Source organism: Propithecus coquereli, unplaced genomic scaffold (genome assembly GCF_000956105.1).
Source record: "Propithecus coquereli isolate 6110/MARCELLA unplaced genomic scaffold, Pcoq_1.0 Scaffold423, whole genome shotgun sequence".
NCBI classification, from domain to species: Eukaryota; Metazoa; Chordata; class Mammalia; order Primates; family Indriidae; genus Propithecus; species Propithecus coquereli.
Genome location: NW_012149986.1, coordinates 1,334,192 through 1,357,473, shown reverse-complemented (window position 1 = coordinate 1,357,473; position 23,282 = coordinate 1,334,192). Strand labels below are relative to the sequence as shown.

At 55.8% G+C, this 23,282-nt stretch overlaps 1 protein-coding gene across 1 annotated transcript; it reads right to left on the bottom strand.

Moving 5' to 3' along the window:
- Window positions 1–20,737: 20,737 nt before the first annotated feature.
- GADD45G (growth arrest and DNA-damage-inducible, gamma) lies at window positions 20,738–22,240 on the bottom strand. The gene is made up of 4 exons (XM_012653574.1): window positions 22,071–22,240; window positions 21,767–21,868; window positions 21,425–21,644; window positions 20,738–21,335 (listed from the first exon to the last, which is right to left on the bottom strand). The coding sequence occupies exons 1-4, from the start codon at window positions 22,121–22,123 to the stop codon at window positions 21,225–21,227; spliced, it is 486 nt and encodes a 161-aa protein (XP_012509028.1). The 5' UTR covers window positions 22,124–22,240; the 3' UTR covers window positions 20,738–21,224.
- Between the last annotated feature and the right edge of the window lie 1,042 nt (window positions 22,241–23,282).

Below are 23,282 nucleotides of genomic sequence, written 5' to 3'. Positions count from 1 at the left end.
CCCTCGTGAGCCAGAAATGTCCCAGCAAGGGAAGGACACAGACCCTGTCAGCAGGGGACCAAGCCTTGCTGCCGCTGACCTCAGCGCGGTGCAGCCTCTTGGGCTCCCCGTCTCCTCCCAGCCGTGGACTCTCTGACTCGGCTGCACTGGGAGCTGCCTGAGGCCATGTCCCTTCCTGCAAGGCTGATGGAAATGCAGGGCTTCCGGCCGTGCTTGCTGAATGCCGGCTGGGGGAGATGGCACCTGGCCCAGGCACAGCACGGAACTATGTGGATGCCACAGGAGCAGAGAGTCCGTGGGAAGACAGACACACCAGCAGGCCCAGCCTGGAGACCACCTGGACTCCTAGGGCTACTCAGTGGTCCGGTTAGTACCAGAGACATCGGCACAAGGCCAGGCCCAGACCTAACCTGGAAGATGCCCCAGGAGAGGGTCCCACCCCACTGAGGGAGGCACCAGGGTTAACTGCACAGACCCTGGGGGAGGCCACAGCACCCATCTGGTCTCCACGTGGCCATCGGCAAACCAGACCTGCTCATGAGAAACCCCGTCTGGGGACACCTGGTGGCCTGGCACCGAGGGAGGTGCTCGTGCCTATCTTCAATGACGCCAGGAGGACACTGTCCAACGGTCCACCTGTTCCCGTTGCTGTTGGCCTTCCTGGCCTCCCTCCCATCACCTCAGTCTCCCTACAGCCCTCCCAGGACATGCTTCAGGCCTCCCCCACCCCCGACTTTTGGTTCTTCACTCTAGAGAATCTGACAACTTCAGAAAGAAGGAAAAATCTGTCCTGAACTAAGCCCTTCCATGCAGCTCCTGTGTGGTACGGAGAGGAATGTGGCAGGCCTGCGTAGGCACTCTCAGGCGCTCCAAGCCCGGCAGCAGCAAAGCCAGGGAGCCCTGCAGTGCCAGGGCTGACATGGAGCAGAGGTGGCAGCCCTTTGTCTCTAGCTGCCTGGCAGCTGCACAGTGGGACATCAGCCGGGCCACATGCCCACCGCATCCAGCAAGGCTCTGCTGGAAGCTGGCAGGGGCTGCAGCCAAGCAGGTAGAAAGTGTGTGCTTGCAACAGACCCTGAGCTCTCAAAAAGGGAATAGAAAACCAGTGACCCAGTGGAATTAGGTAGAAAAGCTAACACTTTGCTTTTAAGCTAAAACAACACCCATTGTTGACAACCCTAGAAAAGGTCAATTTATTATCTTCTGTGTTCCGGTTTGAACCACAGTGGGAAGGGAGAAGGGACACAGACGTAGAATTTCTGTTGCTCAGGGCTCCCCTGGCCACGTGGTGGCATCATTCCAGAATCACCAAGTCAACCAGACGTCAAAGGTGGTGGCCTGCTGCATCCACCTGCAGGCCTGGCTCTGGTGGCCAAGTGGCCTTCTCAGCCAAACTGATCACACGACAAGCATGCTCCAGTGCACTCCAGCCAGACCCATCTCCACGCACCGAGTCTAGAAGACAGTGGCTCTGCAGACAGCCGCCGGGTCGCTGTTCCGGAGCAGCATCCACATCCAGCCAGAGAGAGGCCGTGACCCTACACGCCACCTCTGGCGTTCCTGAGCCTCCTCCGCCCTGGACCACAGCTACAGACAGGCACCCCGTCTCCTCATCTGGACTCAGCTCCCCGAGGGTGGGAGCCCTGCTGGTCCATCTCGGACCCCACGCTGCCCAGCCCCGTCCCAGCCTGGACGATCTGCAGGGCGACTGCTTCGGCCCATCTGCAGCCGCCAGAGGGATCCCCAGAAAATAAGTCTGAGTCGCCCTCAAGAGTAATGGGAAGCAGAGAGAGAGCCAGTGAGGCCGCTTCTGTTCGTTCCAGAATGTTCCATGGAGGTTGTCTGTGCTCCTGCTCTGTAAATGGAAAGCCTCTGAACAACTACAAAGGAGCGCAGTTGCACTCGAGCCCAGCAGCGCCTCCTAGAGACAGGCCTGCTGCACCTCGAGGCTGTGCTCCCGCCGGGGGCAGGCTGAGCGCTAGGCCCACGTCCGCCACACCCCTCCTCCACCTCCTTGCAGAGCACTAACTCCTCCACCAGCTGCATTAGGGGAGGTGATCCTCAGATTCATCCCTTTTCGGCCTAGGGAGCATCCCTCAACATCTGAAAAACAAGAAGATAGAATGAGATTTCTGCATTGCCCATTGGTTTTTTAAATTTGTCTCCATAGCATTTGGGGAACTGGGTTCTGGATGCACCCCACAGAGCATGTCAGTTTGAATGGGGCACAGCTCCAGCCCACAGGGATTCATAGTCCTCAATGAAGAAATGTCCATGGGCCATCAGAACTCAGGTCTCGAAACCCACCAGGTGGGTTCAGGCTCTCTCCAAGTGCCCATCTGGAAGTCACAGAAAATAGGAGCTGAATGGCTGGAGGGCTCAAGGTTGAGGTCACTGTGCTGGATGAAGACTAGGACCAGGTGAGCTCTGAGGTCTCCTCTGCACCCCAAACCCGCAGTTCTCAGGAGCCATGCCACAGGTTGCTCACTTTGCACCCCATAGCTGTTGGCAACTCTATGGCTCAAGCGAGGCAGCTTGGGGCAAACTCAGAGCCGGGTCTCAACGCCTGTCCATCAGACTGCAGAGCATCGCCCCTCCTGCCTGGCGTGGTCAGCTCCCCAGCTCAGGGCTCCCTGGCAAGTAGCTCTCTGGTGAGTAATGCCACTAGCAGGGCAGCGGCCCCACAGGAAGCCCCACAGGCAGGGGACTAAGCACCGCCTTGCTGGGAGCCGCCTTCTTTATTTTTTTGGAGGGCAGGCAGGGCTTTGGACGAGGGTGAGCTGGTAGACAGAGCTGCCCTTACAACTGCCATGGGCTGCCGCAGCACACTTTGTTCAGAAGTAATAACAGCTATTAGGGAAGAAAGAAGTCATCACCGCCAAGAAACAAAGGGTGCTCAGTGCTCCTGGCCGCAGACCAGCTGGCCATGGGGAGCCGAGGGCCTCCTCACCTCACATGCACATGGCAACCCTCAGTGGGAGATCCCGGCTGCTCCCCTCCCGCTCCCTGTGTTCTAGCCCGTGTGTGCACCTTACTGAGCAGAGCGCAGTGGCTCTGGAGACATGGGCTGAGGGGCTCAGAGCCCAGCAGGCCATTTGTGGTTTTCCTGCACTTTATCAACTCCGGCCTCAGCTGGAAAGAGTTTCCCAACGGTGCTGAGCCTGCTAGAAAGCGCTGGCATGCAGGCAGGTGTGAGTCCTAAATGCCAAGACAGAGGTGGCCAGGGAAGGCTGTGAGCTGTGTTTACGGGGAACAAGAACAGCAAGGTAAACTGCAACCGCGTGCAGAGATAAAAATAACAGCAGTACAGCAGGTCCTGCCAAAAAATCGAGCCTAATCGCCACCGAGCCCTGGGGCCGGAACCCAGGCGGCGAGGACACTGGGCAGCTCATACAGTCTCTCTCCCTCCCCCTCCCCCAGCCTGCAGACATCTGAGAAGCTCAGTGGGGACACACAACTCCTAGCACAGCTTTCAACCAGGCCCTGTAGACAGTTCCCAGATGAGCTTTAGAGCTGCGACAAAGCAACGCCCCAGGACGCTTCCCAATGCCTGGAGGCGGGCACCAGCTGGCAACCTTGAGCCAGGCACTCCACTCTGGGCACCTCAGTGTCCTCTCCTTCCCAGGATGGAAAATGACACCCAACCCTTAGGGTCCTGGCAAGTGAGAAACACCCATGTCAGGGCAGCAAACGCTCAGCTGTGCTTCTGAGCCGCCCTTCGCTTACGGAGACGGGAGACGCTCAGGGTGCAAGGCACGGTGCGAGGCTCAGCCTGCTCTGTCGGAGCAGTCCCACCCTACCAGGGAGTGCATGCAGGAGCATGACAACACCCCCAGCCGAGGCCGGTGCTATTGCAAAGCCTGGGTCACCTGCCCTGAGGGCCACGGTTTCTCGTTCCAGTCGCCAAGTGCTGGGTCTACCGTTGGTTCTACGAGAGGATTTAGCAGAATTAGGGCTCATGTTTTGACAGCTATGTATGTGTATATATATTTAGTTGCTTTCTGGCTCACAACACAGCCTTCACAAAGCCACTTGTAACTGACTGAAGAGCAAGGCCACCCACGTGTCTGTGCGGGTAGACAGTAAAATAGGTGGAGAGGCCCCATGACTATTTGGGGACAGGCTCTCCTTTTGTTTTCCAATGGAAAAAAATATCTTGCCATGTACCCATAAAAACTGTAATCTCACAGAAGATGGAGCTTCACTGTCCCCTGGCTAAAGCTGGCAGTGGCTCTGCTTCCCCACCCTCCAACCACACTGCCCGGGGCTGCCTGGTGCCCCCTGAGTTCATTTGCTCTGCTTCCTGGCAACCACGCCAGGAAACTTCCAGGGTGGTCGTGTTCAGAAATGCATGTTCCCCTGACAGCCAGTGGGAAGAGAAACGGGTCCATGTGGCTTCCCAGATCGCCACCCCACTGTGGGCCCCGAGTGGTCAGTGCGCACACTGTGGGACTCCGAGGCTTGAGGGGAGCACAGACGTGAGTCCCGCGGGGGCCGGGAGGGGAAACCCTCGAGTGAAGCTACAGCGGCAGGCCCAGCCGTGAGGTAGGAAAAAGAACATGGTTCACCTTCCACGTCGGGGGAAGAAACTCTCTGTCACTAAGCATCCTCCCTGGGCAAGGCCCTTTGCTGTGCACACACCCTTCATGAGTCTTGTCTCAGTCTTTGCAACAACCATAATCGCATTGACTCGTTGGACGGAAGAGGACACAGGGAGAGGCTGGCACCACAGCCAGTCAGTGGGCAGCGCAGGGAGCCGGGGTGCCAGGGCTCTGCCTTCCCACAAGGGAGACCTGGAGGGCCAGTCCCTTCTCCGTGAGGGCAGACCCCAGGCAGGCAGGTATCCTCCTGTCCAGCTGCTGGCACATACGCTAACGACGGTGTTCTTGCTGAGGACTGCGGGGACAGAATCTCAGAATCTGTGCTCTGCTGCCAGATCCTGGCCCTGGGGCAGATGAGAGAGGCTTCCAGAGAACACTGAGAGCTGAGGTTCTCCTTCAGTAACTGCTAACCTGTGCAAGACCAAGCAAGAGAATGAAAGTCACCAACTTGCAGCTCAGAACAGAACATGCTGTGCACCGGCTGCTCACCCACCACCTCACGCGGGGATTCCACGAGGTGCAACGTTCCCACAAACAATTGTTTAGCAGAGACCCAGGCGTTCTGGCCACTACCTTTTGGGTACTAGTTTGTTTATTTGAAGTAATTCGCAGACCTGAAAAAAATAAATAAATAAGGTAAGTGCTAGGGACAGAGAATGCTTGTAGAAAAAATAGTTTTGCTCAATATTTACCCATGGAAAAAGGCAGCAGCCTTTGGGATCCTTCAGCTTTGAAACAGGGTCCTCTCCTTGGGTTTTTATCAGACTGAAGTCGGCTTCTGTGGGAGGGAACAGAAGCAAGTGAAAGAGGCTTGGGCCTCCTTCGCCTCTGTCCAGCTCGTGGCTCATTGGTGACAGTGTCAAAACCAGAGGGAGAGATTCAGAGCCAGGTGTCATTGGTAATATCCAGGCGTTCCACGGACCCTTGGGCCACCCGGGGAAGGAGCCCAGGAGAACCAGTCAGTGTGTTTTCTCCCAGTGCTCACTCTCCAGACCAGCTGCCAGGCCCGTCTAGGATGTTCATGCAGGACACACGGGGCCATCGAGCACAGCACGCTGCCCTCCCCCCAGACACCTTCCCACTCTTCGGAAGAGCGAAGCAGCTCCCGTTTTTTCACTGATTCTTGACCATCTGAGGTTGGTTTACCCAGCCCTGGGAGTCCAGCAAGGTGGAGAGATCAGGCTTTACAGCAGCAGGCGTGGAACATGTGCATGTGTGTCGCCCGTGCGTTGCAGGAAGCAGCTAATGGAACAGGTGACTGTGGGACCTTGGGAAATTGGCGTCCTATACCCGGGAGAGGCTTTAAGGGCCCATCGGCTTCATTCCTTAGTTCACAAGCAAGAGGGCCTCTGCCTGGTCTCTGGAAGTGTTGAGTACCACAGCAGGGATGGCTAACGAGCCGCTGCCGTCGGATCTGAGCCGACCAGTGCGCTGGGCACCTCTGAGCACGCAGGCACTGTGTGAGGGCAGGCTTCTTAAAGACGTGGACACTAAAGCTCAGAGAGGCACTGAAGAGCTGAGGTCACAGTGGGAAGCCAGAGGCCAGCTGGTGTCCCATCTCATCGTGCAGCAGCACCCATCGCTCCACCACTATGGGTCCAATCCACAGGGACAGACCCCTCTCCTCCCAGGGTCAGCCTGGACTAGAGCTTGAGCTCCGGTTCAGTTCAGTGCAAGTTCTGGATGAGCCCCAGGCTCTAGAGAGCCAGAATTTCCCACAGAGCTGCACCCGAGTGGAATTGCACTCCTGGATCGAAGCATCCTCTATCCCCTCCATGCCCAGAGTGCGTTCCGTGGGCCAGCAGCAGCGTCGGCACTGCCCCAGGGGACTCATTGGAAAGGCTGCGGCCGGCCGCAGCCTCCCGAGTGTGCAGAGGACTCCCAGGCAATCTGTGGGTACGTTAGAAACGGAGACGGGCTGCACTCCCAGGGCCGCGGAGACCCTGAGATCGAGGTCTGTGGTCAAAGTGCCCCAGGGAGACCTGCCCACCTCAGGCGCCCTGGCTTTCTCTCTGGCAAGTTCTTCCCCAGCCCCAGGAGGAACCCCTGGCAGACCCCAGGCTCAGCCCCGCTCCACTGCCACTCTCCCTGGGCTGCGTCTGTCCCTGGCCACACCTGGGTGAAGGGGCCTTGCTGCAGGGGAAGGCACCTGCAGGGGGGCAAATGTCCTTCATGTTCGGGAGAATTGCGTGGCTGGTTGCAGGGGCCTGGGAGCCACTCCTCGCAGAGGGCCCAAGCCTTGGGGCTTGCATGGCTTTTAGAGCTTGTCATTTCGTACCCAACTTCCCTACTCTTGACAACGGGGTGCATAGGAGGGGCTCCCCGACACTCCCATTCTGTTCCTTTGCAGAAAGGGAGAACTCTCTCCCCTAAGAACCCCAAGCAGAAGCCACAGCAACACGGGCTGGCGCTCGCAGCCCCTCCCACGGGCAGGCACTGTTCTGGCCACTTTTTGTACGTTTGTTCCAGGGGGTCCTCAGGCCACCTGATGAGGTAAGGGCTGCCTTCCAGAAGGAAGCAACTTGACCCAGGTGACGCAGCTGGTGAGACTCAGCTCCAGGGAAGCTCCCAGCTGGCAGACACTGCCCTGTGCCCCACCTGCTGCCACCCCTGCTTCCCCAGAGGCAGTGTGGTCGGCCCCTGTTGTTCACGATGGATTCCATGACTAACCCACACTTCCCACAGCACAGAACGTGGACACCAAGACACCATGAGTCTTATTTTGATCAGGGCCCACTGGATTTCATCTTAGTCCATTTGGGCTACTGTAACAGAATACCACAGACCGGGTGGCTTATAAATGACAAACATTTATATCTCACAGTTCTGGAGGTGGCTTGGAAGTCGAAAATCAATGTGCCGCGAACTCGGCCGGTATCTGGTGAGGACTGACTTCCTGGTTCATAGACAGCACCTTCTCCTGTGTTCTCGTGTGGGGGAAGGTCAAGGCCGCTCTCTGGGGCCCCTTTTACAGGGGCGCAAATCCCATTCCTGAGGGCTCCATCCCTGCGACCTAATCACCGCCGGAAGGCCCCACCTCCTGATGCTATCACTGGGGTTGAGGATTCCAACACATGGATCTGGGGGAGCGGCACAATCAAACCTCACAGATTCACTTTTTAGCACTAGAAAGAAGACAGGATTTTAAGTCACACGTGCCTCCCTCTGGGTCCTGGCTCCTCCCCTTACCAGCACCATGACTCTGGAAAAGTCCCTGACCTGGGTCGGGTTCCTGAAGGCTGGGACGGGGGCTCTCCCAGGAGAAGGGCACGGGTTGGGGGGGAACCCAGCAAGGCAGTGGCCCCGCCTGTCTGGAGCCGAGCCACTGTGCGCCCACAAGACAGGGGTTCACACTTTCAGAGGTGTGGCGGCTCATGGAGTCAGGGAGGGTGGAGCTGGTGCATCTCCCGGAGACAGCGAGAGGTGCCCATCCCAGAGCCATGGCCCAGGGGCTCCTGGTAGAAGGAGGTGTGGCGCAGAGGGACAGGGTGGCTCTGGGGACTCAGACAGGCTCCCCACAGATCTCCCCTCTCCCGCTGACACCTGTCATTGGCCAAATCCAAGCGGAAGCCAAGGGGCAGGGGCCCACACCGCGCCCTCCTCAGAGGGGCAGGCAGGGCCAGGGAGGGCGCAGGGGCCTGGGGCAGTGGCTGCACGCTAGAGAATGACAAGCACAACTTGGATCTCTACGCTAGGTTCCAGATTTTAAAACTCATTGTATTAGTTGATATTTTCTTTACTCAAATAAATCATTGTGTAAGTTATAACATTATTTTTCCCACCACCAAGGGGAAAATGGTGAGTTAACAGGGGAAGCCTGGATTCTGTTTGAAACCCTTTCCTCCCTGGCACCTGGCCCACCCCTGCCCCACCCAGCTTCCTTCCTTCCTAGGGGTGGGTTAGGGTCCTGTGGCCCTGTTGAGGGGCCTCTCTTCGCGAGAGATATCCCCCCCTTGCTGTGAACACATCCACCCCCTGCTGTCTAACAGATGTTTCAGATGAGGTGGGAAAATCTGGTGGGCCTGGAACTCTGGTGGGGGACGCAGGGAAATCAAGTCCCCGAGGTTTGCCTCTCAGAGAACAGGGTCCATCTCTGAGAAGGAAGCTGAGGCCGGCTGGAGGACGTGCTGGGACACGGCCCTGACCCTGTGGGCTCCGAAGGCGGCAGGGTGGGCACAGGCCCTGCTGCGGGAGGAAGCAGACCCCGAGCACGCAGGGAGCGGGCCGGGGCGGTCAGCTGCCAGTGGAGGGGCCAGGGGCTGAGGCTGGATTCTAAGTTGTGAATTAACCCTTGTGCTAAGCTGAGGCAAGAGCATTTCTGCTTTGGAATTTATCGCAGTAATTCGTATTGTCTGTAAAAGTCCCCTAAAGACCTTTCCTAGCAGACAATAGCAGAACACTTCAGAACTGCAGCTGCACACACAGACACACTTTGTACTTTGAAGTTGTCTTTCCTCCCAGCGTGAGTTATGTAACCTGAATAAGCCTCACACCTGATTCAGAAACATGAGTCACCGCTAATCTCCAGTAACGGCGGTGGCCCACAGCTCCCAGGACTCGTGCTCTCGGGTGCTCCCCCCCATATTAACCCAGGCCGGCGGCTCCAGTTCACCCGTGGAGGCAGTGAGCGTGGAACGTACCCGTGCAGGGCACTCTGGGGAGAGACCCTGCGGCGAGGCTGTGTGGAAAGGCTGAGTGGGGCGGGAGTGGCGGGGAAGCCCGACATCCCAGCCAGGCCGGCCTGCTGGCCCCCACCCCACGCCCTCCAAGGCACCACCTGAGCCTCTCCGCAGCCACGCCCCTGATGATGAACTGGCAGCCTCAGCGGCCTCATGAGAGATGAGAAACACCCCGCAGGTGCGTGGCAGATTGTTACACAGGGAAACTGAGAAACGTGCCGCAGCCTCTCAAGAAGCTGAGCAAGTCCTGTTCCCACCTTCGGTCCACACCTAGTGGGTCCTGTCCCTTCCACGGACAGCCCACATGGAACACTGCTCCTCAGCGCCTGGGCTGCCACCCCCCTCACTATGGGGCATCCTACATCTCCCCAGGACGTGCCACAGTTTCCAGCTTCCTGCAGAAGAAACCCAAGACCCTCACGCTCTGTGTTCGACACTGGAAGCCTCACTGCCTGATCCTTCCTCTTCCTTCCTTTCCTCAAACTCCTGGGCTGGAGCACCCTGCTGCCTCAGCCTCCGGAGCAATTGGGACTACAGGTGTGCGCCACTGCACCCAGCTGTCCTCAGACTTCTTGAAGTTAGTGCTTTGCTTGTCTTCCTTTCGATTAAAAAAAGAAAGAAAGAAATTGATGTTGCTTCTCATAAAATATAAGGTCTTCAAACTGCGTAGTTTCTGTGCCCCATTCCCACACGGGCCCTTGGCAAAGGCGTTGATGAGGATGTTGATGACGATGGCGGGGGGTGATGATGCAAGGGCAAATCCTTCCCAGTTCTCACAGCATGGATCAAACCCATCTTGTTCCTTCAACGGTTCTGCCTCTAACTCTTCCTCTGAGTGCTCAGCATGCAACCACTGGGGACTGAGTGGCAGGAAGCTCCGAATGCAAGCCCAACATGCACCATGCTCCAAAGAACTTAGCATTCTTCCACCAGCTGGCCAACAGCGTGAGCCTGCCCCAGGCACTGTGTCAGATGCAGGGTATTCCAGGTTAAACTCTGCCTCTCTCCTTGCAGAGCTGTCAGGCTGGTACACAGATCTCCCTAACGTATAGTAAGAGTTGTGAGGGAGACGGGGAGGGGGCACATGGAAACATGAGAAGGCTGTTTGGAGCCCCAGTGACACAACAGGGACATGCCAGTCCAAGCCATCCAAAAGCAAAAGGGGGCAGGCATGTTGACCAAGTAAGAAACATCATGGTGCCAGAGTGGTGGGCATGGTACACAAGACAGGACAGTGACAGCAAGGCCAATGGGAGCCCCAGGACAGCACTCAGGGGCTGGAGAGCCCGCACCATGGGTGTGGAGGAAAGAGAGGGAGGTCTTGGAGACACCACTGCAGCAGGGAAGGCAGGGTTGAGGACGGAAGAGCGGCTAGGGGCAGCTCTGAGAACCCCTCCCCTCTTTCACTCTCTCTGCTTGTTTCACTCTCCCTCTCTCCCCAACTCCACTCAACCACAGAAGAATTTCACCCTGGAACCCCTCCTATTGCAAGATTGTGTGAGCGCAGGGCCCTGAGCTGGGCAGAGCAAAGACAACGCCATGGAGGCTCAGCATCTGTCCCCCACACCTGGGCTCCCTGCAGACCCTCCCTTAGGAGAGGACTGAGGTGATTAGGAGCAGACCTAGAGAATGTCCCCAGGCGGTGACGGTCCTCAAGCCTCTTTATGAGCTCCACCTGCCTGAGTTCTACACCATTTTTAAAGCTCCGTCCTAGCCAATCACCCCCATCCTGCCTGTCCCCTGGGACACTCAAGCCCCTAAACACGATGTCAGTCCATTTGGGCTGCTGTACCTGAAACTGCATAATTTATAAAGAATAGAAATTTATTTCTGGAAGTTCTGGAGGCTGGAAGTCCAAGATCAAGGCACCGGCAGGTTCGGCACCTGATGAGGGCTGGCTGCTCTCTGCTTTCAAAAGAGCATCTCGTTGCTGCGTCCTCCAGGAGGAAGCAGCTGTGTCCTCGCATGGCGGGAGCATGGAAAGGCAAAACAGGGATGAAACTCCCCTGGTCAAGCTCTTTCATAGCCGTGTTTGTTCATTCACAACGGCAGAGCCCTCGTGACCTAACACCTCCCACAGTGCCCTCCTCCCAGCACTGCTGCAATGGGGACTAAGCTTCTCACACATGGCTTTTAGGGGACACATTCAGACCATCGCCCATGGCCCCATCTAGTGAGCTCCAGCAGCCGTCCTCTGAGCCTGCAGTGACTGCTGTCTGGTGCCTATGATGACAGCTCCTCGAAGGATGAGGCTGGGGGCACACCTCCAGTTCCTCATTTAATCCCTGCCCCCCCACTTCAATTCATTTTAGCTACATGCTGGTGTTGACCTCATATGGACACCACAGGGGGCTGAGGACCAGACAGGCAGCAAGCAGGGCTTCCCCAGGCCTCATCCCAGCCCCAGGGTGGTCCTGAAGCTGAGACAGTCCCTTTGCCTTGGAATGGGCTTGCCTATTGGTGAGGGGGTCTGCTTCCCCATCACTATAATCAGGATCCAGAGTGGGGGACTCAGGGTGGACAGGCAGCTCCAGGTGGTCAAGCTCCTGCCCTAGCAGAGGCTGCTGCTTCTCCTGCTGCCACAGGCCCCTCCAGCCTCTGAAGCCCCACTGGTTGGGGGGTTGTTTCTTTGCAGTCTTCCTTGTGCCTTTGGAGAGGCTGAGCATGCCCGGGGGCTGGGAGCCACGTGGAAAGAGAAGAGCTGCCTGCTCTGCTCAACTTTACCCTGCGTGGGCACTGTGGGTGTCCACACCACCTGCCGGGACCCCAAACCCTTGGTCAGCCCCAGCTAATGGTCTGATGACATGTGGGCCAACCACCAATTCCCTGAACTTTACCTTGGTCATTGTTTTGGACTTGCAGAGCTAGGACAAATCATTCAAGTGATTTGTGGAAATCCGAGGACACAAAATGAGGACACCATGGTATTAAATGGGTCTTCTGATAGCTGAGCCTAACCCACAATCTGTCCTCCTTCCTGGAATGTCAGCATCACATTCCTGCTCAGTGCAAGGAGTTCCATGAATTGCTTTGCTGCCATGAATCACTCTAGGGAGATTTAATCTTGCTGCGAACGAGGGTATTTTCTCCAAAGTGTGTCTGTTTCTTTCTTTTCTTTCAAGTTTGCTTTTGACTGTTGTACTGGTGTTGTTCCTTAGAATTCTATTTTCCTGAAGTTTATCATAATAAAGATCCAACAAATGTTAAATTATTCTCCTGAGTTTTCCCACTCAAGGAAGATTGGATGTAAGCGAGTTTCCCTAGACCATCATTACAGCGTGGGGATGGCAAAAGAGACAGTGTCAAAAATCAAAATCAATTCGAACAACCATGTGGTATCACTGCTGGGCTTGCAAACCTCAAACCAAAGCAAACTCTGAATGCTGAAAAAATGAATCATGAAACCCGGCAGCAAATCCCACCTCCTCTCAAGCTGACAAAGAAAAACCACATCAGTGGCTTGGTATGAGATAAAGATGGCCAGTGGTTGTAGGATCAGAGACCCACTTTGAAAGGGGAAAAAGCTTTGACATCCTTTCAGCAAGTGTTCCCATAACTGACTGCCTGTCGGCCTCGGCTTCCAGACAGCAGGCACAGGCTTTTCCTGGATCTCATCGATCTGTTGCCCCATTCAGAGGCCAGAGAGACTGGCAAATGCGTCTGCTCCTTATAACAGGAAGCCATGAGCAGCAATGACAAAAAGAGCTGCACTTGAACCAAAAGATTGTATTACAAGAAAATTAGGCCAAGATCCAGACGTCACAGACAGGTAGAGAGCCCGCTTTCCCACCCCATCACCCCATCCTCCCCGCTGCTTCCTTCCTCTGGAGAATTCCAGACTCCGGGGCCAACCTGCCTGAGTCTGGCCCATCGTCTGGACCTCCGCTGGATCCAGTGCTGGGGCAGCCCCAGGGGCCAGACGGTCCTTGCTCTGCCTTGCGAATGAGGAGCCTGTGGTTGTGGGGAGAAGCCCAGACCCGACGAGACCTGGGCCTCCTGGCAACAAGGACTTCAGCTTTCTGAGCCCATTTTCTCCTCTGCAAGATGAAGAATAAGTGACAACTATTCTTCCTTCCCACTAAGAATCTGTGATTTGACAGAACTTGGGAAATGTCATCGAAGGGGAAGGATTTATGGACAAAAATCAATGATTCAGTGGTCCTTGGGGTTTTATTCCACCGCTGCCTGTGGGGGACGGAAGACTGCCAGTACTCTAAAGGAACGAGCAGGCTCCGGACCAGAGCTGGGGCCCGGACCAGAAGCAAAGCCAGCCCACTGCCACTGGTCACATTGGAAGGACACCCCTCTGGACACTGCCACCCTCTCTGTGTAGGGCCACCCCCTCGAAGGCTAAGATGCAACCCAGCCCAGGGCCCACAGGTTGACCCCTCTGGCACCTCCATGCCCAGCCCCCATGGCCCCCTCCAGGCAGATGCCCATGCACTAAGAACGTTCCACCTGCAAGCAGAGCCGCTGCTTATTCCTCGAACTTGGCTGAGCTCTGGTGCTGAATGTGTTCTGCAAACAGTTTAACAAAACACGCCGTGCATGAAGCAGGACCAGCAGGACCAATGCCCCAGGGTGTCTCTGGAGAGAGGGAGAAGCCGTGTGGGATGCAGGGCTGGGGAGAGAAGGGGCGACACAAAAGGTGTGAAACCCAGCACAGGTAGACCCAACTGGAGCACGAGGGGTGGGGGCTGGGGAGAAGGGGACCCCGGCGCTCCTGGCCATGTGGTGTGTTAGTTCCCTATTGCTGTGTAACGAGTAACCACAGACTCAGTAGTTCCAAACAATACCTATTTATGAGCTCACAGTTCCAGGGGTCAGAAGTCAGGCAGGCTCAGCCAGCTTCTCTGCTCGGGGTCTCCAAGGCCTGAACCAAGCTGTCGGCCAGTGGGGTTCTCTTATCTGAGGCTCTGGGGAGGAATTCACTTCTGAGCTCATGCGTGCTGTTGACAGAATTCAGTTCCTTGCACCTTTAGAAATTGGGTCCCGGTTCCCTTATGGCTGTCAGCAGAGGGCCACGCTCAGTTGCTAGAGACCACCCTCATTCCTTGCTCCAAGGCCCCTCTCTTTGCAGAGCCAGCATTGGCCTGTCCAGTCCTTCAAACATCTGGAATGTCTCTCCATCTCTCTTCCCCAACCCACTGGTCTCTGCTTTCTGAGAGTCTGCGTGATAGGATTTGGCCCGTGCAGAGCAACTCCCTATTTGCAGGCTAACTGATCAGTAACCTGAATGACATATGCAAAATCCCATAGTCCCATAATCCAGTGAGCAACACCAGACGGTGGCATTCAGGGGCCCACAGTAGAATTCTGCCTAGAATTCTGAGCTGTCCGCTGGGATGCCACTAGGAACAGTCTGACAGTTGCATCGGTCAGCTGCGCTTCCAGGTGAGAGGCCAGCAGACAGCAGCACACGCAGGTCTGACCAGCTGCCCGGCCCTGCTCAGAGTGGGTTGCCTGTCTCAGATCAGGATGGGGAAGGAGCTTGGAGGCTTCAGAGGGTCCTCCTGAGATATGTACAGGATTTCTGCCACTGGAAAATTGTTCATCTCTCGCGTGGCTTTGTGGAGTTCCCATGCCCTTCACGTGACCTTCGCCAGTTTGCAGCCTGACAGCTCAGTCTCAAGGTCCAAACACCCCACTTTTCCGCTCAGAAGACAATTCTGCTGCACAATTTTGCACTCCCTGAGAGACACAGAAAACACACAGGCTGTCTCCTTTCTGCAATACATTCTGCTACCCACCTCTGGTCTTATTTCCCAGGGTGATGCAGCTTCTGAGATGTCAGTTATAACTCATTTTCCTCCTTCTGAGAAGGAGCCCAGGAGGCCTTGGCCCATTCTGTTCTCCTGGAAACACTGTGTTCTGTTCCAAAGTTCAGATGAGGCTCCTCGGGGAAATTGCCTTATCGAAGTGCCTCATCCCCAGCTACCTGGCGCTGTTTCAGGCACATACAGCATTGTGCCAGCCTTTTACCTGTGCCACTTGCCTGAGGACTGTCTCAGGGTGGTGGCAGGTGACCCCCACCGCCTCCCACCCTGTCCCTCCACCTGCCCCAGTGAGTGCACAGCCCGGGCGCACCTCCCTTCCACCCGAGATGAGCAAGCAGCTGGCCTCTGTCAGACAGGCAGGAGGGGGATGCAGAGAGAAGCAGGAAGGTGGAAAAGGAAGCTCAGAGGAGATCCCATCAGTGCTCCCTCCTGGCCGAGGCCCAGGACACAGCCATGGACTGGGGTGAACCCAAAGCAGCCATCTCTCCATGGTGCCTCCAATCAGGGGCCTTCCAGTTGCCCTGAAGCCTAGACCAGACATCCCTAAAAGTGGGGGCCTAAGAAGGTGAAGGTGTAGGACTGGACCCTGAGGAAAGGGATGTGGGGGTCAGGAGCAAGAGTTGGGGAGGACAAAGCACGGGACCCTAATCAAGAGAGTGCCACATCCCACGTTGGCCACGGGCTGTGATGCACCCTTCTCTGACATCCTGCCCTGCCATCGCCCACACACAGCCCGGGCCACTGGGCCATGTGCCCACTTCAGAGGTGAGGACCTGACACCTTGGGCAGGGACATGGAGCAAGCGAGAACACACTTGGCTCTTTGCCCTGGGCCAGGTGGCTCGACCTGCACATGCAGTCAGGGCCTGGGGGGCTCTCGGAGAGAGCCCACTGCCGGGGGAGAGAGCCCACTGCCTGCTAGAGCACAGCAGTCCAGAGCAGGAGCTCCTCAACAACGGCAGGAGGGAGCGTGGGAGTGTCAGGTCCGGCCCCTTGGCGGAATGCTGTCCTGGCTCTTTGCTCCTTGCTTGGAAATTCAGAAGCAGGGCCAATGCAACGGAGTGACCACAGACGGAAAGCAATTCCACACAAACAGCTTTCATTGCAGAAAAGAAGGGAGCTCGGCGAAGCGAGAGTGTGTTCCACAGAGGAACGGGTCAGTCTCCACGAGTGGAGAAAGACGCTGAGGACTCCCAGGTGGAGTCCTCCTCACGTTCCTGCTCTTTGCGGTTGTTAGCTGCATTTTCCTGCAGTCCCTTCCCCGGCTTTTCCACCCGTAGGAACAGCCCTCCTGGCCTGCCTCTGCCACCTGCAGATTTGGTCCCTGCCTAACAGGAGAGGGAGGAGGAGGGAAGCAAGGCAAGGAAGGAGGGCAGAATGCCAGGCAGGGAAGTGGACTTTGGCACGCGGTCGGAAGCCGCTGGAGTGTTCAGGAGGGAAGCACGGCCACAGTCTGGGAAGGCTTGGACTGGAGAGAAATCAGAAAAATGGAAATAAATGGGAGATGGTGAGAAGGAGAGAGGCAGAGGACGCTTATGACGCTAAAATATCACGGAATGCAATCTGCAACATATTTCTCTTTTTTTTTTGAGACACAGTCTCACTGTGTTGCCCGGGCTAGAGTGCCATGGCATTAGCCTAGCTCACAGCAACCTCAAACTCCTGGGCTCAAACGATCCTCTTGCCTCAGCCTCCCAAGTAGCTGGGACTACAGGCATGCGCCACCATGCCCGGCTAATTTTTTTATATATATATATTTTAGTTGTCCAGCTAATTTCTTTGTATTTTTAGTAGAGACAGGATCTCACACTTGCTCAGGCTGGTCTCGAACTCCTGAGCTCAAACGATCCACCCGCCTCAGCCTCCCAGAGTGCTAGGATTACAGGCGTGAGCCACCGCGCCTGGCCTGCAACATATTTCTAAGTTGGCTTGTGGGAATCTTATAAAATTGGTGATTGGAACAGGAAATGGTATCCCTGGCACTCAGCGTCTTCATTTCCATCCTCGTTGAGTTTTCTAGGTGGGATGAGAGGTGAGGATGGGCCTGAGGATTCGGAGCCCCGAGCCTCATCCCAGCACTGTCGGGACCTTCCAGGTAGGCAAGGACCGGTGGGGACTGTGTCCCTGGCACTGCACCTGGCACAGCATGTGCTCTCGGGGAATGTCAGCTGAATTAATGAGTGACGAACGAACAAACGCATGTTTGAACCATGAGGGAGCAACTTGCGTCCATCCCTGAAGCCCAGCAGCCCAAGCAGTGCCTTCCTCACCCACCATGAGTTCACGAGGCTTTAAAGGTGGGCCAGAAGCCGTCCACCCTGGTGCAGCCAGTGCCTCCCGGAATCCAGACTGCTCCAAGCAGCCTTCGCCCGTGCAGGAGATCTTGCACGCTCTTATTTGCCAAGAGAAGTGAAATTATTTGGCAATTTTATCCTAGAAGATAAAGAAAAACAAATTGAGCTAGACTTAAGCAGAGGGCTACTTAAAAGACCAAGTGCGAGTTTGCCCTAGAACAGAAATCAAAGCCATGTCACCACTCCAGGCATCCGTGGTCCCCCGCTGGTCCTACATGCCAGCTCAGCCACCTGGCCAGCGGCTGCTGTGCAGGATCATGCCTCATTGCCCCCAGTTAAGTCATAAAGTCTCTCCACGGTGGCTGTGGAAGGACAATTCCCTTTTGACAGTTATGGGGACATACCCAAATGAGGAGTACAGGGGCTGATATCTTGGAAAACCAGCAGAAAAGCACAAGAATCTCAACGACAGCAACAAAAAGCAGAAATGCATATCTGCTCACGGAGCTGACTTCACAAGCCTCGCCACGTTTGCCAACAGCCTTGCTTTTCCTCTGGAAAATTCACTTTCCACTCTTTCTCAAGTGGCTCCTTGTAAGCCTCAAGAGCAATACACATTGTGCTATTGAGGCTAATGGTTTAATACGATGTATAACACAGAGAATTATTGCCTTTAAAAACAAAACAGATCTCGGATCATTTTGTCCTGCCATCTTACCAGGCAAGGAACAAGGAGACCTCAGCTCCCTGTGTGGGCAAGGCTGGGCGTGGACCAGGACCGCCTGACCCTCTGAGCCGCTCTCATTGTCATTTCTGTATTCATTTCATCTTCACAAATAGGTGCTTTGCCAGTGTAAATTTTTATAGCAATGACCAAACGCAAAACTTTTTTAAGTAAAAAGCAAGCATGCTTGACTTTGATGGCTCTGAGGTGGCACAGGTTTGTTTTAGACATGTGACACTTACACTTAAAATCCTACAAACAGCAGGCATCTATCTTGTTTGGTGAGGAATGTAAGGTGCACAACAGTCCCCAACTGGCCACAGGCTAGCGTGTGCATTGTCACCCTGGCTCTGGAGCCTGATGAGGCCGTGAAAAGCCCTGTCCTTCAAGGTCATTTGGTTACCTGGGGGCTGCCACAGCATACAATGAGAAGGAGCAGGAAACTAAACCTAATTCAGGGTGAGCCAATACAGCTTTGTACAGACTGCTGTGTGTTTCTGTATCTTACACAATATTTACATCCCAGACTGAAAACAAAAGGTGATTAAGAAATACACCAAAATGTGCCCAGGTGCTTTTACTTCCTCTTTAATGTTTTTGTATTTTACAAGTTTTCTACAACAAATGCATATAACTTATAAAAAGTTATCTTATGAAAATAGCCTTCTTTCCAAAATAACCCTGCAAGCACAGCAGTACCTGGGAGTGCCTGGCAATAGGTGTTGGCCCTGGATCCAGACTGATCAGGTCCAAAACCACTAGTTCACTTGGAGTTCTGTGGTCTCGAGCAAATGCTTTCATTAGCTTTTAAGTGTTATTGTCATTAACATTCATTCAGCACTTTCTAGATGCAGGGCATTGGGCTCAATAGTCTGCATGGGTCACCTCAACACACATGTAGTAATAATTAGAATGTACTGGGGACTTATACATGCATTATCACACAGATTGTTGGAAGTATCAAATGCCGTGACGTGTTCATAAATACTGTACATTTTATTACCTGCTCTATAGGTTAGTCAATTTTAATAGCATTAAATATCCATTCATCAAAAAAAATTTTTTGCACAACCTTTGTGCCTGGCACTGTGTCCAAGCATGCATGCTTTTCCCTGAAAATTCTCCTAGCCCCTGGGGCTCCAACAGATGGCCTCACAGCAAGCTCTTATCAGAGAAAGGCAAAGGCTGCCAACTTAATGTTCTACAAGGGCCACCCAGCCGGCAGAAGGGTCTGCAATGTTCTACTGAATTTACTCATTTAAGAGGACATTTTAAAGTAATTATGCCCCCTTTGTGTTTACGATAGCATGTTGTGGCAAATGGTCATTTTGCCAGAGGCAGACTGGTATAGCTAGGCCCACCCCAAGACTCCACCTCGATCAGAAAACCTCAAGGTTTTGAGCAGCTGAATAGGCAAAACTTGGGCACAAACACAGCTGAATCATTTCACTGGGCTTCTGTCTCATCAAGGGGTAGATGTTTTTAAGAGCTGATAAATGGGAAACAGGATGCTTTCATTGCAAGAAGAGTAATTAAGCTCTTACAGTTTTCCTGTTGTCTTGTGAATGCTTCCACAATTTGGAGACGATTTAAAAAGTGGCACTCAAGGCAAATAAGCCACCCCCAAGGACTGCTGATAAATCTGCAGAATGTTTCTTAGAAAAGCTGCACACCATCCCTCCTTTGCCCAGAAGGCTCTTGGCGTGCTTGGCAGCCTAGCTGACAGCACAGGGATCCACGTGTGTGTCCCCAACCGAAAGCAGCTACCGTCAGGCACAGGGAGTGAAAACAAGACATATTGGTCTAATAAAAAAGATTGATTCCCTTGGATGTTTTCATCTAGACCCTTCTTAAAGAAAGTCTTAGCTTAAAAGATTTTAAATCGTTTCCTTCTATAAATCTTTAAATGGCATTGTGAATAGCAGCAGTCCTTGTAACTCTGATGTGGGCAGAGAACACTCGAAATAGTAGATAGCAGATGCAGGCCCCTCACAATTGCTCACTCCTATTTATATAGATGCTGTCTTCCAATTTCTGCTCAGATCTTCCAAGTTCTATCTCTGTCATGACAGAATGATGACTCACACTTAACTGCAGTCATCAGTGTCACATTTGATATTAATACCTTTGTAACATTGCTTTGTGTCAGAGCACCGAAGAGGAAAAAGTTCCTGAGAGCAGGAGTGGCCTGCCACCACCCTCAGGGACCACAAAGGGCAGGGTCTGCAGAAGGCAGGGCTCATTGTGCAGGACTGCGCTGTGGCCTCCTGCAAGCTGTTCAGATAAGCAGCTGTCAGAGGACAGAGGACGGAAAGGAAGGGAAGGGAGGGGACTGGGGCTGGGGGGGAGGGGAGGCAGAGGTCACTGTTATCGGGCTGGAGGACAAGCCTTTAGCTGCTGCACTGCAGTCTTATCTCAAGTATGCTCCCGCTTTTGCAAGTATAAAATGCTCCTAAAAGGAGAAAACAGGAGCTGGCCTCAAGTTCTACCCTGCCACTGCCGGCCGCCCTCCCCCTCTGCCAGCGCGGAGGAGCCTGTAATTCTTGCTCAACAGGAAGAGGGAACAGGTGCCATCAGTTCCACGGAGTTCCAGCAATCCTCTGAAACCCTGCTCACCACCTCCCCTGAAACAAGGATCCCCTACCCTCAATAAAGAGCGTAAGTTTGTTTCAAAAAGTTTATTGTAAAATTCAAAGCTTCGACAGCAGCATCCTTCAGAAGACGAAGCATTGCCCGGATCCGTTTTGAAAAAGCAGCGCAGTCTGCGGAGTCCGTCGCGGCTCCTGCAACTGTCACCGAGTCCAGGCGCCGCGCCTTTGCCCTCCTTCCTGCCGGGCGTAGGCTGCTGAGTCACGCCTGCCGCCGGTCTGAGCTTCCCGGCCCCCGCGGCCAGTGTCCCCGCCTCAGCCTTCGGGGCGAGCAGCCGCTCCGGATCCTTGCCGAGTCCTCAGCTCGGGTAGCCGGCCCTGCCGCCGCCAGGCCCCCTCCTTGGGAGGCCGCACCGCCTCGCTCTCCAGGCGCCCCCTCGCCTGCCAGTCTCCACGCCGCGCTCGCTCGGGCGCCCTCCGAGGGCCCCTCCATAGAGCCAGCCGCGCACTAGGCGCCCCGGAGCGTCACCACGTCGATCAGACCAAGGTCCCCGCTGGGTCATCACTCGGGGAGGGTGATGCTGGGCACCCAGTCGTTGACGCTGCGACTCTCCTCACAGAACAGGCTGAGCTTCTCCAAGGCTGGGTCCTTCCACGTGTCCTCATTGGGGTTCTGAGGGGAGAGAGCAGGGGTCAGTCCGGCTGGCTGCGGGCCAGGCGGGGCGACACCAGAGTGGAGACTGGGGAGGGGACGGCGCTCACCGAGATGAGGATGCAGTGCAGGTCGCCCGGCGCGCCTGCCTCGTCGCCGTCGCCAGCGCCCACGATAGCCGCCAGCCGCTGCACATCGCCCACGCGCACAATGTCGATGTCATTCTCACAGCAGAACGCCTGGATCAGGGTGAAATGGATCTGCAGGGCAATGTCGCCCTCGTCCTCCTCGTCAGCGGCCAGCACGCAGAAGGTCACGTTGTCCGGGTCCCTGAGAAGGCGGCAGTGGGCCAAGGTCAGAACCAGCAAGCTGAGGTCTGCTGCCACCACCGCCTGGTCTCCCGTCGTCCTCCCCTGCCCCAATAGCCCAGCTCAGGCCGCGTCTATACTCACACGTTCAGGACTTTGGCTGACTCGTAAACGCCGGCGGTGAGGCAACCCTGGCGCTGCGCCGACAGCAGCAGCTCATGCAGCGCTTTCCCGGCACCCTGCATCCTGCGGACGAGCCAACGTCAGGAGGGGGCCCGGCCCCAACGACAGGGACGCACCCCCGGCTCCCTAACTCCAACACACCGCCCGCTGCGCTGGCTCCCCAACCCCGACCTGGCGCTCGCACCCTGCGGACTCCCCCTTCGGGGGCCTGCGGACCTCGAAGCCGCCGCCGGACCGGCCGCACTCTCCTCGCCGACAGACCCACCTGGCAGTGCTTTCCGGAACTGTATCCTGGCTGCGGACTTCTTCCAGAGTCATGGTGCGGTGGGCGAGCAGCAAGTTATCCACGAGCGGAGAGCGCGGAGCGCACGCGAGCGCACAAGGACGACCGGAGACCTGCCCAGCGCGCCCACCACCTGCGAGTGTGCCCGGGCGCCGCTGTGCGCCCTTATATAGGCCGGCGGGCGCGGCGCCGCCAGCTGGCGGGAGCTGCGAGCCCATTGGCCCGCACCCGCTTTCTGATGCAAATGAGACGGCGAGCCGGCGGCTCGTGCCAGAAGGCCACGTGGGGAGGGGTGCGGGGGATGACAATGCCTCAAATCTGCCGCTTTTGTCGGGGTGTTACCAGGCAGACTGGAGCCTGCAGATTTCATCTAGCCTTTCTATTTTTTTGAAGTCCTTAAAAGGAAAAAGTAAAAAAAAAAGACGTCGTTTGCTAATATGCTGCTGCAATTTGTGAAATGCACCTTTAGAGAATCTAAAAAATTGTTTTTGCATTTATTTTTATTGCTATCTTTCTATTTTTTTTCTTTCCTTCTAATTTAAAGTTTATGAGACTGTTGCATTGAAGCCGGAAATTAAGGTAAAACAGGCAGCCCCACTTTGGGACTTGCAAAAGGCAGTGGACACAGCGCCAGCCCACGGCGCTCCTGCCCTGCACACCCAACACCCCTCGGGCCGGCGCGAGACAGTCCTAGCCCAGCTCCCAGCGCGGCGGGCGCCGGGGCGGGTGGCGGGGTGAGCAGATTGCGGCCGGCGCGCGCGGCTCGTTTGCATTTCTATGGGGAGCGCACAATAGCGGAGGTCTGGCGTGTGGCGGTTTGCTGCAGGGACAATCGAGGCTTTCTCTTCATAGCAACACTGTCCACCTGCCGCGGGGAGGGGCGGGCAGGGCCCCCCGCGCGTGGGGGTCGCCAGGTTGCCCGACGCGTGGGGTCGGGGCGGCGCGCGGCTCCCAGCCCCTGGGGCGCGCCCCTGCACTGGCCCACTACGCAGTTCGGTTCTGTCGGTTCCTCGCACGCGTGCTGAGCAGCCGCTCGAGCTGAGAGAGCAGCGGGGCTGGGGTGCAGTCTGCGCCGCGGGTGCCCTCCCGCCTGGCCCCCGCAGCTGCGGCCCGGAGCTTGGGGACGCCGCCGGGAATCCCTTTCCCCGTGCGCCACCTACGGGCCGGCTGGAAAGGTCCTGGTCCCCTCCCCAC

Bases quoted from the DNA above. Each gene is read 5' to 3' on its own strand.
- GADD45G (XM_012653574.1), bottom strand. From the start codon at position 22,123: ATGACTCTGGAAGAAGTCCGCAGCCAGGATACAGTTCCGGAAAGCACT. The intron at 21,645-21,766 runs GTGAGTATAGAC...CCGCCTTCTCAG, and splicing joins TCAGCCAAAGTCCTGAACGT to GGACCCGGACAACGTGACCT. The intron at 21,336-21,424 runs GTGAGCGCCGTC...CTCTCCCCTCAG, and splicing joins TGCACTGCATCCTCATCTCG to AACCCCAATGAGGACACGTG.